General features: G+C 33.6%; 1 protein-coding gene across 3 annotated transcripts in view; it reads right to left on the reverse strand.

The window, feature by feature from the left end:
* The window catches only part of CEP128 (centrosomal protein 128), a 102,799-nt gene that overhangs the window by 72,014 nt on the left and 13,537 nt on the right, over positions 1–17,248 (reverse strand). For all 3 annotated transcript variants that reach the window (XR_005257074.1, XM_038138131.1, XM_038138130.1), the window contains exons 9-13: positions 12,776–12,892; positions 5,585–5,671; positions 4,008–4,082; positions 2,661–2,793; positions 773–933 (exon numbers count right to left, since the gene is read on the reverse strand). Coding sequence is in view for 2 of the 3 variants with exons in the window: in XM_038138131.1 (XP_037994059.1) it covers positions 773–933; positions 2,661–2,793; positions 4,008–4,082; positions 5,585–5,671; positions 12,776–12,892 (573 nt within the window). In the remaining variant the exon portion in view is untranslated. The remainder of the gene's footprint in view (positions 1–772; positions 934–2,660; positions 2,794–4,007; positions 4,083–5,584; positions 5,672–12,775; positions 12,893–17,248) is intronic.

A 17,248-nucleotide genomic window follows, 5' to 3' on the forward strand; every position in this document is an offset into this window, starting at 1 on the left:
AAATAATACACATGGTTTTGCAAACAAACACTTTTCTCTTGACAGTCACAGAAGACAGAAGAAAATCGTTACTGTTCAGGCATTCTGCTACCAATGGCAAATCTAGACAAGAGCAAGAAATACAGAAATTTCCCATCTTAAATAAGAAGGCTACTGCCTACTTAGATCTCATTTTATGGTCAAAGTCTTCTAAATAAAATTTCAGTACAAAAGGCTGCTCTTATCCTTCTCATAAAGAATCACATTAAATATTATGATATGCTTACCATAAAGAAGACTATTAATACTTATGATTATATTACTATATTGCATTTAAGTACTAAAAAAAGGGAAATTGTGACCTACTTCTGTTACTCTCTCATAGAACATGGTATCTCAATTTTTAAAGTTGAACTTCAGCTCTGAGGAATGATGGAATGAGGAATAAGAAAGTAAGTACTACTTTATAAAAGCAGTTCCAAAAACCATTATTAACGCTAAGTGCTGATAAAATCAGATCAACTTTTCTTTGCACATGGGAAAGAAAAGTAATCCAAACCATGAAATCATGGGCAATAGCAAATACCTCTTTTAGTATTACATGGGAAAGAAAGAAGTTGGCAAACTCAAATCACTTTTCAAAGTTTTTTACACAATAAATAACGAGCATGACAATTACTCTCAGTTTTAAAGGTTAATCCCTAATCTGATATATCACCTAATGTTAAACAGATGAGAAATTATTTAAAAAACAAAAATGCCACCAAGCAAAAAGCAGCAAAACCCACCTTACCTGTATGTGCATTACAAGCTGTGCTTTCTCCTTGTCCTTACGCTCTATACATCTCTTCAGTTCTTCTACCTCTGACATTACAGCGTTATGACTCAGCTTTGCTTTAAGTTCCAAAATATGTTTCTCTAGATCTTGCTTCTCTCTCTCATATCTTTCAGCTACTGTAAAACAGCAAGAACAGAGCAACACATTCAGTAGAAATACCAACTCATGGTAAATTAATTTTATCTCCATTAACTTTTGGCAATTTGTTTCTCCACCTGAGACTATTCTACAACTACTGATTTGCACCAAAATATCTGTGAAAAATGGTATACCTGTATCATAAGCGAATAACATTTTAATAACAAAATAAAACAGTAGTTTTTCATCATTTTATAGGGGTTTCCACTCTTCCCTCTGCACACAGCTGCCCCTTTCAAATAAAAAACCAACCAAAACAACCAAAGCCGCAGCAAAATTGAATAAAATAAAATAGGAAGGAAGAAACAGTGGGCAAGTTCTGGTGTAAATAAAATTTGGCCATCAGCTTCAAGGCCAAGGTTTTATCTCACCAGAGTAATACCTCCCAATTTGAAAGTCACATTATCTGCGAATTTTATGTCCGAATCCTGAAACTACAACCAAAGATTTTGATAAGAGTAAGCTATAAATTCTCTCAATCAGAAATTCAAAGGTCTTAAGTCCTAAATAACTACTAGAAGCAAAAGGAAAAAAATCCTCTACTTGTCTTCTTCCCATATATCTTTGACAAAACAGGAATAACACAGCAAGGTGAAACACAACAGCAAAAATTATATAAATGTATGCATGTATTTTAACAGTTACAGTGCATTTTTATTTTCTTCATATTTTTGCAGCTGTTTTGATTTATAAGATCAATAGGAAAGTTAAAATATGCTTTTGCTAATATGAAAGGCATATTTTTTCAAATAAACTAACTTTTAAACAGATACACTAACATGATTGGAGAAAAAACTATTGAAATTATTATTTTGCATTACACTTCTGAAGCTAAGCTCATTTCCAGTGCTCTGAGACTTGTAAAACATGGAGTCAGAGTCTTGTTTTAAGAACCAAGATAATTCAAAAGCTGAAGTACAAAAATACAAAAATATGTTATTAGCCAAACCAATTAAATAGTCCCTGGACTCTAATAGACACTGGACTCTAGCATAGAGTCACTATTTCTCTATTGCCTTGAGTAATACATTGCTATGGTAATAAGGAGAAAGATAAAAACTTTCTCAAATGCCTATTTTATTATGTTTGAAAAGTTTAAATACAGATAGATAACTAGCAATTAATCAAAGACCTTGCTAAAGTGGTAATTTAATATGCAATTATATCTTGAAATTGTTTAAAGTATTTGTCTTCTAAATAAAACTATTCCAACTCTAGAACTCTAACACAGTGCAGACAGAAGCTCTGACTGCATCATACAGAAAATTTTTCTTAACCACTCAGGAACATGTTGCTTAGAAATTCTACCAGAAAGTTATCAGCCTTATTAACTACCTAATCAATGACTCTTGTTATCATTTTCAAGATGGCAGAATTCAAACTGCAAATAGAATGAAATGCAAGTTTTCTGGAAAATTAATACTTAATAACATTACATATTTTTCTTCTGTAAAAACACTATTCAGTTTGCTAAAATTGTCTCATCTGTTTTAACCATGTAAATCAGAATATTTTATCATAAATTAACTGTCATTGCTATTTGTCTGTTAATATTCAGGTGTCAATACATATTAACGTAAACCTGAGGAACTAATTGGCTGGTTTTGTCAAAACAATAGATGAATTAGACTGCAACTCTAAGATAAAATTAATTTCTATCCTACTAACTAGCTTGCAGGTCTCCAGTGCAAAATATTAGTTGTACCTGCTCTAATTCTCCTGTCATCATCTTGTACATCCTGATAGCTCTGGCGATGCATAGCAGCACATGAGATTTGATGTTGCAATTCTACACGGTCGTCTTCTGCTCTCAAAAGCTGAGAACGAAGATCCTCAATCTAAAATATATGCACAAGCATCAGAAGTTTAATGAAAAACAGAACAAAACACATAAATAATATACTTCTATTAAAAGCTAAAAAAAAACTACACACAAAAATATTTATAAATACATCTTGAGAGTACTGCAGATGGTAAACAAAAAGACAAATGACTTCCTAATTACAGGCCACAAATTGATTATTCAAAATTAAAGGAAACCTTTTAATTTATGTTGAGAACAGATGAGCATCAATTTCTCTAGACCAAACAAAATGCTACCATATTATATGTTGCAATTGTCTTTTTTCATAGGTAGTGAAAATGTCTATCCAAACTTAATAAATAGTATGTTTTATTTAAATTGTGCTCCTTAAAAATACAATGTATTTATTCATAAGAAACTCAGGGATCTTCACATTTTTTCTTTCTATTATATATAGTATAGTATTTACAAAGATGACATCATGTAGGAAAATAGAGAAAATCCAACATGCTAAAATTGAATTGAAGAAAAATACCTCTAATTCATATTACTCTATATTCCATTCACAATGATTTAAATTCAAAACAGTAATATAGCTAACTCGAACTTCTGCTAGATACACAAGACAAACAAGTCATGCTAAAAGATGAGAATGCCAATTGCCCCCTCCCTAGTTATTTCAGTCTTTTTATCCAGCCCCTCTAAAGGAAAGATGTTTAGGAGAAAGGACTTTTTTCCTAAAGGTATAACAGAAATTCCTACAAATTTTAAGTTTAATAATACATGCATCAATAGCTATTGTTTAAAGCACACTTTAGATACTTTTTCAGGTATTTATTTACTTTTATTGCATGTTACAATGTAGCAAATACTTCTAGGTCATTGATTTATCTGATTTCACCAATTATAGCACATGCTTTGCAGAACAATGATTACCAATATAGGAGTAGTTCTAAAGCATATTATGAAAGGAAATTTCACAAAATGTGTTTATGTACTGAAAACATACCATTACTATCACTACTATAATTAATACATATGAACATATACACATAAAAGTTTGGAAAGCAGAAAAAGTACAACGAGCTCAGTCCACATATTATACAAACTTAAACCTGTCTTCCTATACCTCATGTCTTCCTTCATAAAACAGTTTCATCAGAGTATGAGATAAGAATATTAAACAAAAAGACTCAGACACAACCTAATATGAAAACCTTAGCGTTTTTACCACACTAAAGCAGTTACCTGATGCAAAAGAGCTTCTCTACTGCCTTCAGATTCACTCAACTTTTTCCGGGACTGCTCCAATTCCTGCTCAAGCTTTCATTTCAGAGGATGATGAAGAAAGAAAAGCAATGTAGGCATCATAATATAAAGGTGCATTTTAACATTTAATTTTGACACAAATTCATCCATATGAGCATTTATTTAAAATTTGGTATAATATACACATTATTTCTATTTGTCCAAAATTTTAAGCAAAACTTCATTTGTACTAAATCCCTGCAACATTTATTTAAATTACATAAAGAGAATTTTACTTACAGTTTATAATTTTTGTACAATATTCTATATCACATAAAGATACAGAATAATTTATATTATCCAAAACAAAATCACAAAAGCAGATTTTTACTGGGTTAAAAGTAAAAAAATGGAAAAAAAGTTTTAACAAAGTTTCAAAAACATTGTCCCTGGATTTGAAACGTACTTTCAAACTCAAAATTAATAATAACTTAATATTTTAAGTCACTTTTGGTAAATAGTTTATTCCTAGAAGTGTTAAAGATGACACACATTGCTATTTAAAGATGACACACATTGCTAGAACTGTAATTGGTAAAATTGGTGGGGTTTCTGTGTTGTGCAAGATTATGTATTTGAATTATTCTGGAAACAAGATGCCTAAAAAATTGAATTACCCTAAATTTCATAAAACTGTAAGTTTTCCTAAAAACATAATAGTCAAAATGTGTAATCAGAAATAGTCATCAAACTGATGACCATGAAAAAAAAAAAGAAACGAAAGCAAAAGCTTCAAAATATTTTTTGACTTCTTCCATAAATAGTTCAAAGATTTACTTGGAAATAAATAGAGGTTTTGACAGCAGAAATTGTTATTGTTGAGATAGCAATCTCAAGGAGGATGTTGAAAGCCTGGCAAATGGGCAAAGTAAACAGGACCAATATTAAGGGAATGAAGAGAACAACATAACGTAAAACACTACACAAAACACTACATAAAGGCTCAGCATAAAGGGGTATATATTTGAAAGATGCTAAACTTGATGCAAGTGGAAAAAAACAGGGAAAGTGTAATACAGCCTCAGCATCCTGCTAGAATAGAAATACAAGAAATTTTGTTTTCTATGAAAAGATCGAGTGAAATATGGCAACAGTTCAGTAAGAGTAATTAATAATAACTATGGTGCAAAATAACCAGCATGAGTTAGTTGCAGGGATGAAGAAAAGCTGCTTTGAACTGCTGCAAATAAGCAACAGCAGACTACATACAAATTCAGAGACAAAACAGAGAAAGAAATCAAGGATTATGCCCAAGTTATCAATCTGTCTGCCTGGCAGGATGGAAGAGTCATTAGAAGTAACATACTATAACTGGAGAGCTTTGAAGGAGAAACACAAGCTGAGCATGTCTATATTCACAGTGCCTCTGATGCAGAAAAAAATCCCACACCTTGAATTCTTAAAGAGTAAAGAAAGTTTTGTTCTTCTGGTTTCTCAGAAAAAGGAAGCATATACTGTAACAGATGACACTATATGATCATTTAAAAACAAACAAAAAGGAAAAAATTAAGTCTTACCTGGTGCTTTTCGCTTTCATATTTCACAAGTTTGTTTCTCATGACTTCTTCTGTTTCATCTGCTTTAACATTTTGCTTCCTTAAAACCTTTAGAGGAGAAAAATATATTGCAAACTTCATCACAAAATTTACAGAAGCCATCATTCCAAGGCTATTAAAATACAGAATGTGGTGATACATTTAAGAAAGAAGATCTAGACAAATGCTTTCTGTCTGCATCTAATATTTCCATGTAAAGCCAATGTATATTGTCATGAAAAGATAAATATAGGTTCATGCATACATAAACACACCCATGCAGAGAACAGGGACAAACACAAAGTCTAAAGCAGCACTAACATCCTTCCTATGTACAGAGCTACAGAGTCTCAAGTTGACCCCAAACACCTTTAGATTACGGTCTAAAAGGCTCAAGAGATCTCCTACAGATTAGGTGTGCACATATCAGAGAAAAAGAATATATTCTCTAATATAAAGTGTGCATGTTATGAAATTCAATGCACTGTAGTCAAGAAAACACTACCATAAGGTTGTGTTAGAGGTCAAAAGAAAAAAAAAAAAAAAGGAAAAGTTTATTTCTTCTAAATCTGGACAGATGCTTAAAGCTGCAGAACTACAACTGAATCAAATGAAACCTTCCTGACCAAAAATTACCAACACTGAGGTGCCCTTCCTTGACAACAATAACAAAAAATAAAACAATTCCATGGGGACTTTTCCCATTCCCTCCCAGACTGAGGCATCTAAAAATCACATGTGTACACATTCTAAATCATCTTACAAAAATAAAAGTGCATTAAACATCAATTCCAAAATCTTGTCCCTCTGCAAACCAACACTATTTGCAAAATACAATCACAGGCAAAGGAAGTGACATGACAGATATTAGTGACATGCAATATTTGCAACATAAACAACACAAGTTTAGATATCTCAAGCCATGGTAAAGTCATTGGGTCATTTTAAATACTACTTAGAAGCATCAGCTGAATGAGATCAGTAGCCACAGGTTGATAATTTGCCATGAATTTCTGTAACTGTTTATAAATCACAGTTTTATCTGCACAACATGACCAAGCATTTTTCACACTAGTTACAAATCAATTAATTAGGTACCTGAGCACAAATATTTTATTTTCATCCCATATCCTGAAGCATAAGTATGTCTATTCCTTCCATAATTACTTGCTAAAACAACAACAGAACAACAAAAAAAAATGCATAGCCTTTTCAGAAGAAAATTTCTTTTTCCCAGTCTGTCACTCCCAAACAGCATTTTCATTTATAGGAAAATCTCAACCTATCTTCCTTGAAATCTGTCCCTTTAAATTGTGCCATTTCATTCAGTTTTTTGAACATTTTCTCTTCACTGTACACTGAAGAGCAATTTCAGGGTATGAAAACAGAATACAAGATATTAATCAACGTCAGTGAAGCCAGGCATTCAGCTTTAGAAGTTTTGGCTTTAGAAGTAGCTTTCTGGAAAAAATAAATGCCTTTATATACTTCCCTCCCTCTTACAACTTCACCTCAGAAAATGTAAGGGTTTCAGTACAGTTTGGATTACTCTTCTGCCTGAACAGTTTACATTAAAATCTGAGACCATGGAAGACATTAATCATAACTATGCCACTGAAAATATTATGCCACATAAAGAGTTATACTTTTAGACACAGTGATCCCTAATCAGATAATAGAAGACTGTAACACATTTAAGGTACTTTCCTAAGTATTCAGTAGAGATTTAAATCTATCTTTCCAGTCAACTATAAAACTCAACACTGCACACATTTTACTCAAAAAGGCTCCTGGGAAAAGTCCCAAAAAGCAACATGAACAAAAGTCTAAGATCATGTCTTCAGCTAATGCTGTTTTTGCATTATCAAAGTTAATTTGTTTTTTGTTTTGGTTTCTGTTTTTTCTTTTTTTATTTTTAATGATCAGAAGTATCAGTTCAGAACAGCCTACTTGGAATATATGATGTCTATTAACTGCAATTGACCATTAGTTTTACTAGCAAAATTAGAAGCTTTGTTATAGACAGTCAACTTTAGGCCAACTTTGTTTTTGTTCATAATTAACATGGTATCAAACACGCATGTTTTCATGTACAGATTTGGCTAGAGAGGTCAGAATCATAAAGAAAGTATTACAGCTGGACTGGATTCAGGAATACTAGTAAAATTTTCAAAGATTTTTCCTGCTGAAAGCAAAAAATATCTCTGCATCAGTAGCACATCCTAATTCCCAGAAGAAACCATGGAAATAAATATGCCATTTCAACTTCACTGACTGATATTCAGGCTATTTAATAGGAATAATTTCAAACAGAAATGCATCCTTTACTGTAACTGATACTATAAATATAACTTCCCATTTTATTTTCTGCATATTATAAAAACAGCCCATAGCCATTTCATTTTAAGGAAAATAACAGTTCATGTATAGAGAGAGATTTAGATAGATACCCCAGAGTTAAAATACTGGGAAAAAAGAAGTAATGTTACAGTAAATGAAACATACTACACGTGCACTGCCTGGACTGTGAAACATGCATTGTACCAGTAGATGCCAGGTAAGCAGTTAATCAAAAGGTCATAAGGAAATGGAAACATCTGGTCATCCACAGCCAGACAAATGTCAACTGCTACTGACAATTCAGAAATTGTACAGGTAAAAGTTAATTCTGTGTTTTGCCTCCTTTCTGTACTGCTTTTTGAATAATTATCTCTTGTTGTTTTGGGCCACACTTGTTTTTTTCTCCACTAAAGACCACTATATAAGCTTTCTCTTGGAAGGGGTAAAAGAAAAAAAAAACAACAAACAAAACATGGAAAGATCCAACTGATTCCTTGATTTCATTTGTTGTCCCCAAAGAAGGGGCTGAGGAAGTCAATGTCAAAAATAGGAACTAGGAAAAGGATGCTAAAGACAACAGTTCAAGCACATACTCCTCCCTGATGGGTCCCAAACAGCAGGCAGACACTGCCCAGAGAAGCTGAAACACCAAGGAGTGGGAACAGGCCTACAGTCAACAGGATTTTCCTACCCAGATCCTCCTCTGAAAGCATTAGTGTCCAGGTTGGTCTGGAAGAGACTGACAAGGTTGATGAGGCCTTGGAGGAGGCCACAAGGAGACAGAGAACTTCCATGTACAGAGGTCTTCACAGCATGGCTTTGGGAAGGACCAGCAACACGTTCCACTGCCTGCTAGGTGGTCAGGCTAGATGAACTTTTGATTTGACAAGGAGAGCAACTCTTATAGGTCTTTATAAAGAGTTCATTAGCATAAGACAGCATTAGAATACAAACGTAACTGGTATACCCCAACTGAGCATACCTCAACCATATACACAGAATATCTATTGAACCTCAAAACTTCAAAATCGTAACTTAATGCTTCATAGATTAATTTTTCTTATACATGACAAAAACTATGGGGATGATTGTGAAACAATTCAAGTTATCAATCTTTCCAACATATGATAACCTTTCAAGAGCAAATTAACTTTTACAGCAACTTAAGCCTACGTTTTTTAGGGTTTGGGTCTCAGTTTGGCTTTGCTGTATTGTTTTTCTTTTTAAATAAAACCAGACTTTTTGAAAGCTGTGTACAGACTACAAACTGAAACTTGCTCTTTCAAAGTGGGACTGATCAGTGAGTTTTTCATACTATTACAAATATACAAGCACAACAGCCTCAAGCTAAAATTTAAAGTAAGGCAAAAATGTACCACATCCTAATCTGAATGAAAATACTTTCCCTAACTTGCTACATTAGTGATTAGCATGACACCAAGTATGCTACCTAAACATACCAGCCAGGCAGTTAAAAAGAGACTACCTAGCTATTTCAGTGACAGATATGTATGAGACTTGCTCATGCCTCCAAGCAAGAGACAGATTCAAACTACAATCAAAACAGAAACCATTGGCCACAGGTGGCATAGCACAGAGCCAAAGAGCAAGTATCAACAATGCACTAAAATATCCAGGTGGCTCAGAGCACAGATGAAGTTTATGTTCGACTAAAAAGATCAGTGATAAAGATATGCAAAAAACAATGTTCAATAACATTTTGACCATCAGTTTACCCCACTCTTTGTCCACCAGCTTCTTGCAGTTCACAGTATTTGTAGTGGGAGGCAAACAGAGCCTAAGTGTACAGTTGCACAAGGAGAAAGTTAAAAAATGCTTCCTGGCCTACCCAAGTTGCTAGCTTAAGACATAGCTGCAGTCACTGCCTTACCACAGTCAGTGGATTGAAAAGGTTCAATAATGATGATTCTGTTTACCTAAAGCATGCCAAGCATGAACACACGGACACATTTCATCAAAACCCAGGAAGCCAAGCAGAGAATTTTGTAAAGCCATCTAGGACACCCAATGCACAGAAAAGAATGCAAAGAAAAGATTTTTAAGAATGATATTTGATCTTGTTTCAGAAAATAGATGGAAAAATGCAAACAAAAAGTAAGAGGTGATGGCGTCTTTATATTCAAAAAAAAAAAAAAAAGAAGCACTGAGGAATCTCAAAATAGTCATAACCGATGCAGTTGTTAAAGCAATTTATGTATACAGGTCAATACCCCTGGCAAGAAAAGAATATATGTTCTTCTTTCTAATCAGAAACATGTTTATATCAGAAATATAGAAAAAATTAAGATATACAATTTGTATTAATTTGTTTGATAATTGCTATTTTCTAATTTGCAGTAATTGCTGATTAAACATGCCAATACACACTAAGGTAAAACAGACATAAAATGTGCAGTAAATAGTTTTTCTACAACTACACACAGCACAGACAGGTTAAAGATTCAAAACAAAAATGCAAATTTAAAACTTAAAACATTTTATACATCAAGCTTTCTTAATGGTCAGTATACACAGATATCTTCCTGGCTCATAATCAGTCTATGATTATAGTTATACGTAATACTACAATATAAATAAGAAGTTTGCGCATTATACAAAAAAGCGAGAGACAGAAAGAAAAGACAGACAAGAGAAAGGCCAAAATAAATGTATCATGTTGTGTTAGATCCTGAAAATATATAATTTAATAATTGCAATTTAGGAAGGTGATTCTCTTAAGATGGTAAAACACTGACAAGTAGTGGTCAGTTACAGGCACTGCACTTTACTGAAAATATTACCATTTAATCCTCACAAACTTCACATGATTTCTTAATTAGAGCAACTACTGATCACATGCAAAAGTCAAATTTTATTTCATTTCAAATCTGTAACAGGCAAAACTAATGAAAAAATTATATCATTAAACAGCCACAAATGCTTTAAATAGTATTTCTCTGTAAATCATTCAGGCCATATTAATGATAGGATTTCAAAACTCAGTGTAAACACTACCCTCCTTTACAGTAATGTTACTTGGGAAGCATCTTGGAGAAATAAATGAAAACAGAAGTAGACTTCAAAAGAACATTATGTCTGTGCAATGATTACCACAAGACTGAGGCCACTGTCAGAGTTTAGAGTCCATCTAACTCACAATTCAAATTACAAAAGACAAGAAATAGAATAACAAATTTACAAGCCCAAAATTATGCAGAAGCATGTTTCATCCAAATAACAATTGTAGCAAAATATATATTTACTTTATTCTCACTAGCCTATGCAAAAGTACACAAGGCAGTTCAAGTACATTCTTTCTAAAATACTGCAACTTAGATTGTATTTTAAAAAGGGGCTCCCCAAGACAAATAACTTACAAAAATAAAGTAGAATTTACAGAAGAAACTATTAAACCATCTTAATTCACAGCTGGACACCTTAAGGGAATAGAAGGTCTAGGATGTACATAGTATTTCATATTCTTTTTGCAAGAAATTCAAAAGATGTGCTACCAAGAATAAAGGCACCCAGCCTGGAGGCTCATGATCACATAGAATATGGTCATTCATATGATCTATAAACGATCATATGAAAATTCTTTGAACTACATTTGAACTCATTCATAGAATTCAAGTTTTCTTTCTAAGGTAACTCTGGCAGTGTCAATGTATCTTTAGAGAATACAAGATATCATCCCTTTAAGAGGATAAAATAAGCTTGTTCCATTCTGCAGATAACACTATCAAATCACACCAATACATTGCATTAGGAATCCCTTCCCCAGCCTGAAGACACAACTGAAGAATCTAGAAGTGGAGATAGACATATTAAAGAGCAATGAAAACTGAAATTCAGTACTCTAGTTCTTTTCACCCACTAGGGCATGAACTGAAGGGAAAATGAAACAATAAGTCTTTCTGAAATACTGGCAGGATTCCAAGGCTTTTGACAAATGTTACTTTTTATTGATATTAAAAAAAAAAACAAAACAAAAAAACCCACATCATCCTCTAAAATATGACATCTTTGAACAGTCTCTAGCTTTACATGAAATATGTAGCATCATGAGCAAGGTTCTTCAGTATCACTGCACAGTATAAAGCCTTCCAAAAAGCTATGTTGCAAACACTAAGAATGAAAACCAAGGAATTGCATAGGGATTTCTTCTCAATTATAGTATCCTATTGCACAGAGAGATAACATTGCAAATCTTAAGTGGAGTAAAATAAAAAGTCACACTATGTTAAGACACTGATTATCCAAACAGAAGTAAAATCAAAAAGAAATAGGTATTTTTCATATGTTTTCTGAAACAAGAAGAAAAAAGCTAATAGCTGTCTCAAATTTTAACTTATATTCTAAACATTTCTATTTGCCTCCTAAACAGTATTTTTTATTTCATCAGGTATTGTTGAATAAAACTGAAAAGCAGTGAAAAGTTGTCTGGCCACTACAGCGCTTTAGCTTGTTGAAATAAATTCAAGTGTTCATTTGCATGAGCAAGCAAAGTTTAGGTTTTAGAAAATAAAACCTTTCAATTGAAAAAACCCAGCTAATGACTTGCTTTTGTTTGATTAGGTTCTCAGGAAGGGCATAGGCGGTAAGTTGCTAGATTTGTGGCAGTTACCAAAAAGGCCAAAATATAGTCAAGACAATATAATGAAAGACTGAGACTGTGCTTGGTACTATCTGGTCATCAAAACAATGTGAGCAGGACTGAGAGTTAAAACATGTGTCCAAGATATGAGCGCTTCTGCCAATTTGACAGGTACAGGCTCACAAATGCAACACATTCCTAAATCCTAAATGCAGGGGAAGCTCTCGTTTGCATACCTCCTGTAATTGAAGAGACACATGACCCAGCTGGTCCTGGCGCCTTTCTACGAGCTCTCTTTCAGCACGCATTTCCTCTTCTATCTCCTGAAGTCTCCTCTCTACTCGCTCTGATACCTTCAAAAGGAAAAAAACACATGCTGTTGGAAATTAGTGCGCCTTTTAATACATGTGAAAATATCAATGGCAAAAATGTAAACAGATTATGGGGCAAAATGAAGAGAGAACATAATTTGTATTTTATTAAAGCAGATTTAGAATGGTAGAGAAAATAACTAGTTATAGCAGTCAGTACTCCAGAAGTATTCAGGCAGGAAACCAAACTGCTATCTTGCTGGCAGTATTCTCCTTTATGTGCATGCATACTTTTCTCTACAGCGGTGGTTCTACTCAAGGGTTAAATATCTTATTATCAAGGTTAGAGCAGCCTAATGTGAAGTTGCAATACAAAAGTCATAGCTTCTCTGTCACAAGCCTGATTAACCTCTGGAAGGGCATTTCTTTCACATCTCCAGCCTGCAAAACAGACCAATATTTGCCTCTTTCATGATCCAAAATCTGTGAGTAAAAAGTAGTAAAGAAGAACGAAATATACAAGAATGACTGTACCAACATAAAATAATTACATCACTTTAAGCTTTTTCCCCCGTTTTTTTGTGAATCCATGTAGAAACTAATACAAACAACAACAGGTGTTTATTAAAGCAACTTGGATTATGAACATAAAAGCTCAATCAGACTAAAATACCTAGTGAATTGCAGAAGTGAATTACTTCACTTTTGCAATTCAAGCTGCTAGCAGACAGCACCCTCTTGAGGCAGCAAATTAAATTTATTTTGTTAAAGATAAGTAAGAAAAATATTTATGTATCATCTCCTCCCTACTTTAAAACTAATTATTTTAAAACACTAGAAAGCAATATATCCATTACCAAATTATAATTAGATGAAAAGAGAAAGATAGAGATAAAAAGAGATAAAAATAAAACACCATTCGACTATTAGCTTTTGATGTATGTGGAGGTGAATAAGTTCTCATCTTTCTCTGTTAAGCACACTTCTATTAGCACTAGGCATATGCATGCATTGAAAATTTTACCATGAGCAATACAACTTAGGTAGTAACAGAAACACAATCAAGGCAACACTTATGATCTGGGCTTCACAAGGCTTAATGAACAAAACACTCTTTTTCTTTACAACAGAATGCATCTCTCAGAAAACACTTCTTGTTTGTGCAGCAAGATGAACAGTCAGCTTACAATCTGGAAAATTGTATTTTTTTCCTAAAATCATCATGAGATGCCTGGTACTGCAGCAAACCACACATTTTCATGAAGCTATGAAAGCTCTGCAGCCACAATCCAGAAAAATTACTCTACTAAAAACTAATGTATAAAAAAAGATAAAGACCACATTGCAATGTTTCTTTTGACAAGTACCGCTTAGTGTTACTTCTCAGAACTCATAAACTACTCCACCTAACAGAAACAATGATACTATGTAGTAGGAACAGAAAATAACACTGTCATAAAACTTGTTATATCTTTGTTGAAACCTAGGAAATAAGCTGTCATCTTTTTCCCCATACATATCTAACACAAAGAAATGAAACAGTAATGTTTTAACATTTTTTGAAAAAGTTTTGACTACGTGCTTCTGAAGACAGAAGCTTTCTCAGCTCTCTCATGCATCTTTTTCAATGAAGCACTTTCTTAATAGCTTTAGTGCTGTTAAGCACTAATTTAGTGCACTAATTATAGTGCACTATTAAGAAAGAAAACATACAATTTTGACTTGACAGGAGATTCAAAAGTAACATCACCCCCAAAGATGACATTCCAAAGGAGAGTTCAGTAACTTCTTCGCTGTCATGGGTCTAGCATGCACAGTAGGTAACATGACACAAGGCAACACTAGACAGGCTTTAGATTCTGCGAAGTTCAGATTTCATTACAAATTATCATTAACACAGAACAAGTAAGAAAGTAACTTTATGAGGTGATTTGCCTTGCCTCTGACTTCCTTCACTCCAGAATGCAATTGTTGTATTATTTCTAACAAGGTAGTAAAAAAGACAGATTATATATCCTAATATTTGTCATGGAAATTTCAGCTACAGACATAATCCTTTTTAATAAACACAAAAAAAACCCCACAACCAACACAAACCACCAAACATTTTGATGCTACTTATAACTCCTATTTGTTTCCCATACTTTGTACATTGGTATGGTATTGGTAACACCTTTGCACTTCAGCAAGGCTTTAATTTCCCACAAGAATTATGTTTCCTGTTTTTGTAGCCTCTCTGACCTTCCTAAGATTGTCACAGAGCCTATGGCATACAACAGCAGGGATTAAAAAATAATTAGAAAAAGTTAATTTATTAAGTATTACATGCAGAGTCAACTTAAAAACATACTTGTCTTACTTTGTCCCAAATGACCCTGACTCAGAACAACACTTCTACCATCTAAGTATGTATCTTTACCTCTGAATGTTATCAAAAATCTTAGTGTAGACAAGTGCTTCACCAAAGGACAGTACAAAGAATATAGAGGCTCTACACAATGACATGAAATACTAGCACTAAATTACTGCATTCAGAACATATTAGAATGTGATTTCAAGCATGCATTTTTAGCAACAGACTATCTGAATAATAATGATGATACTAGAGCTGTGTTTCCACATACAGCTTTCAGGTAGCTTAATCTGTTTTCACAGATTTTGCTGCTATCAAAAAGTTCCTCCCCTCCCCCGCAATTAAACACAAGGAACAGAATGTCCTTTTTAAAACTAGGGTGACATTTAAGTCACGCAGCTAAATATAATCTCGTGGAAGATGCTGGATGCTTATGGTACAAAAAGCACCATCCTACTTATTGAATTTCTGACCTGTTTTTCAGCTTTCCACTGTCATTTCTAGTGCACAAGTCCTGCTAATAGAAATCTATTTTAACAGATTTTTGCTGCTGTTCTTGCTACGACCCATTTTATCATCAATGCATACATGAAACGGGAGTATTAAAATCACAAAAGAGCAAACTTTTTTCAGACATATAACTTCAAATATTGTTAAACTTTTTCCTCATGGCAAATAACAATATGTGTTATACCCTTTACAAGTCACCAGTGCAGCACCAAAACACCTTATACCAGATCTTGGAGAGACAGTTCATTATCTGACAATAAACCTGTCTCTCTGAGGTATCATAACTACAGTAACTCCATGTAAGACCCATTTCACTTGACATTGTTGTCTTCTTCCAGAGACAGTCTACCATCATTTTATAACAGCACCATCTCAATTAAACATCTACTTAATTTTAACTTAACTGTGCTCTGAGGAAGTTGCTTTTTATGTACAAAGATCAGCATCTTGTGCAATTTGAGATGTGCTTCTATCCAAGCAATTGCAACAAAATATCCAAGAGGGCTATCTTATATAACCATAAAGTAAGTAAATATTCTTTTGATTGCTTATATGCCTGTTTAGCAAACATTCAAAGCCTTTTCAAGAACACAGGAATCTCACAAAATGCCTAGCTAAGAAAGAGATTCTGATATAGAGAGCTGTAGAACCAGAAGGGCATTTTAGCAAAACTGCACATAGATTCTCAAGTACAAGGCCATGAAGAGTGCTTGACTTGAAACAGGCATTCAACTATGCTTGAGTCACCACCTTCAAAGTCATCTGTTTTTTTATATCAGCATGGAAAAGCTCTCTCTACAGGAAAAATATTGTGTTTTGATTGTGATGTGTGAATCCTAAAGTACTCAAATGCTGCATCAAAAAGGCTCTAAGAATCATAAACCCTTATAAAAATAAATCCTGAACTAGTGACTCAGAAGAACTATATGACTTACACCTTTATCATAACACATCTACATACAGGCAATTTTCAAACAGCCCCAAATATACCAAACTGTAAGAATTTAGATATATGTCTCTAAAAAATAAAAGACTTAAGGACACTGAAAGGAAAAGAATGATTCTACCATGAGCTCATCCTATGAAATTATCAAGATTTCAAGTAGAGAATTTATTGCCATGAATCCTACAGCAGAATGTAAATACAAGGATGGCAATGCTTGAGGTGATAAACACACTCAAGCCTAAAGGCACTAAGGACAAAAGTTCCCCAACAACTTTGCATAAGGAAGTTTTGAGAAAAAAGGTATTTTGTCTTGCCCAACTCACTTTCACCAATGACAAAAAATTCTGAATTAAGCAATCTCATTAGAAGAATTCCTAAATGCATACACATACTAAAGCATGTCAAATATCTACAATACCAGACCCTAGTTTCTACATGCACTCTAATCTCATGCTTTGCTATGCACACCATAAGAGTTATTTTTATTCTTAATATGCATACTAAATTCCTCTTTTTTGCATTTACCTCATCTCACTGATTCTGCCAGCCTCATCAGGCAATAGGAGATCACTAGGCTTTGAACAAGGGC

The sequence above is a fragment of the Motacilla alba genome, chromosome 5 (assembly GCF_015832195.1).
Source record: "Motacilla alba alba isolate MOTALB_02 chromosome 5, Motacilla_alba_V1.0_pri, whole genome shotgun sequence".
NCBI classification, from domain to species: Eukaryota; Metazoa; Chordata; class Aves; order Passeriformes; family Motacillidae; genus Motacilla; species Motacilla alba.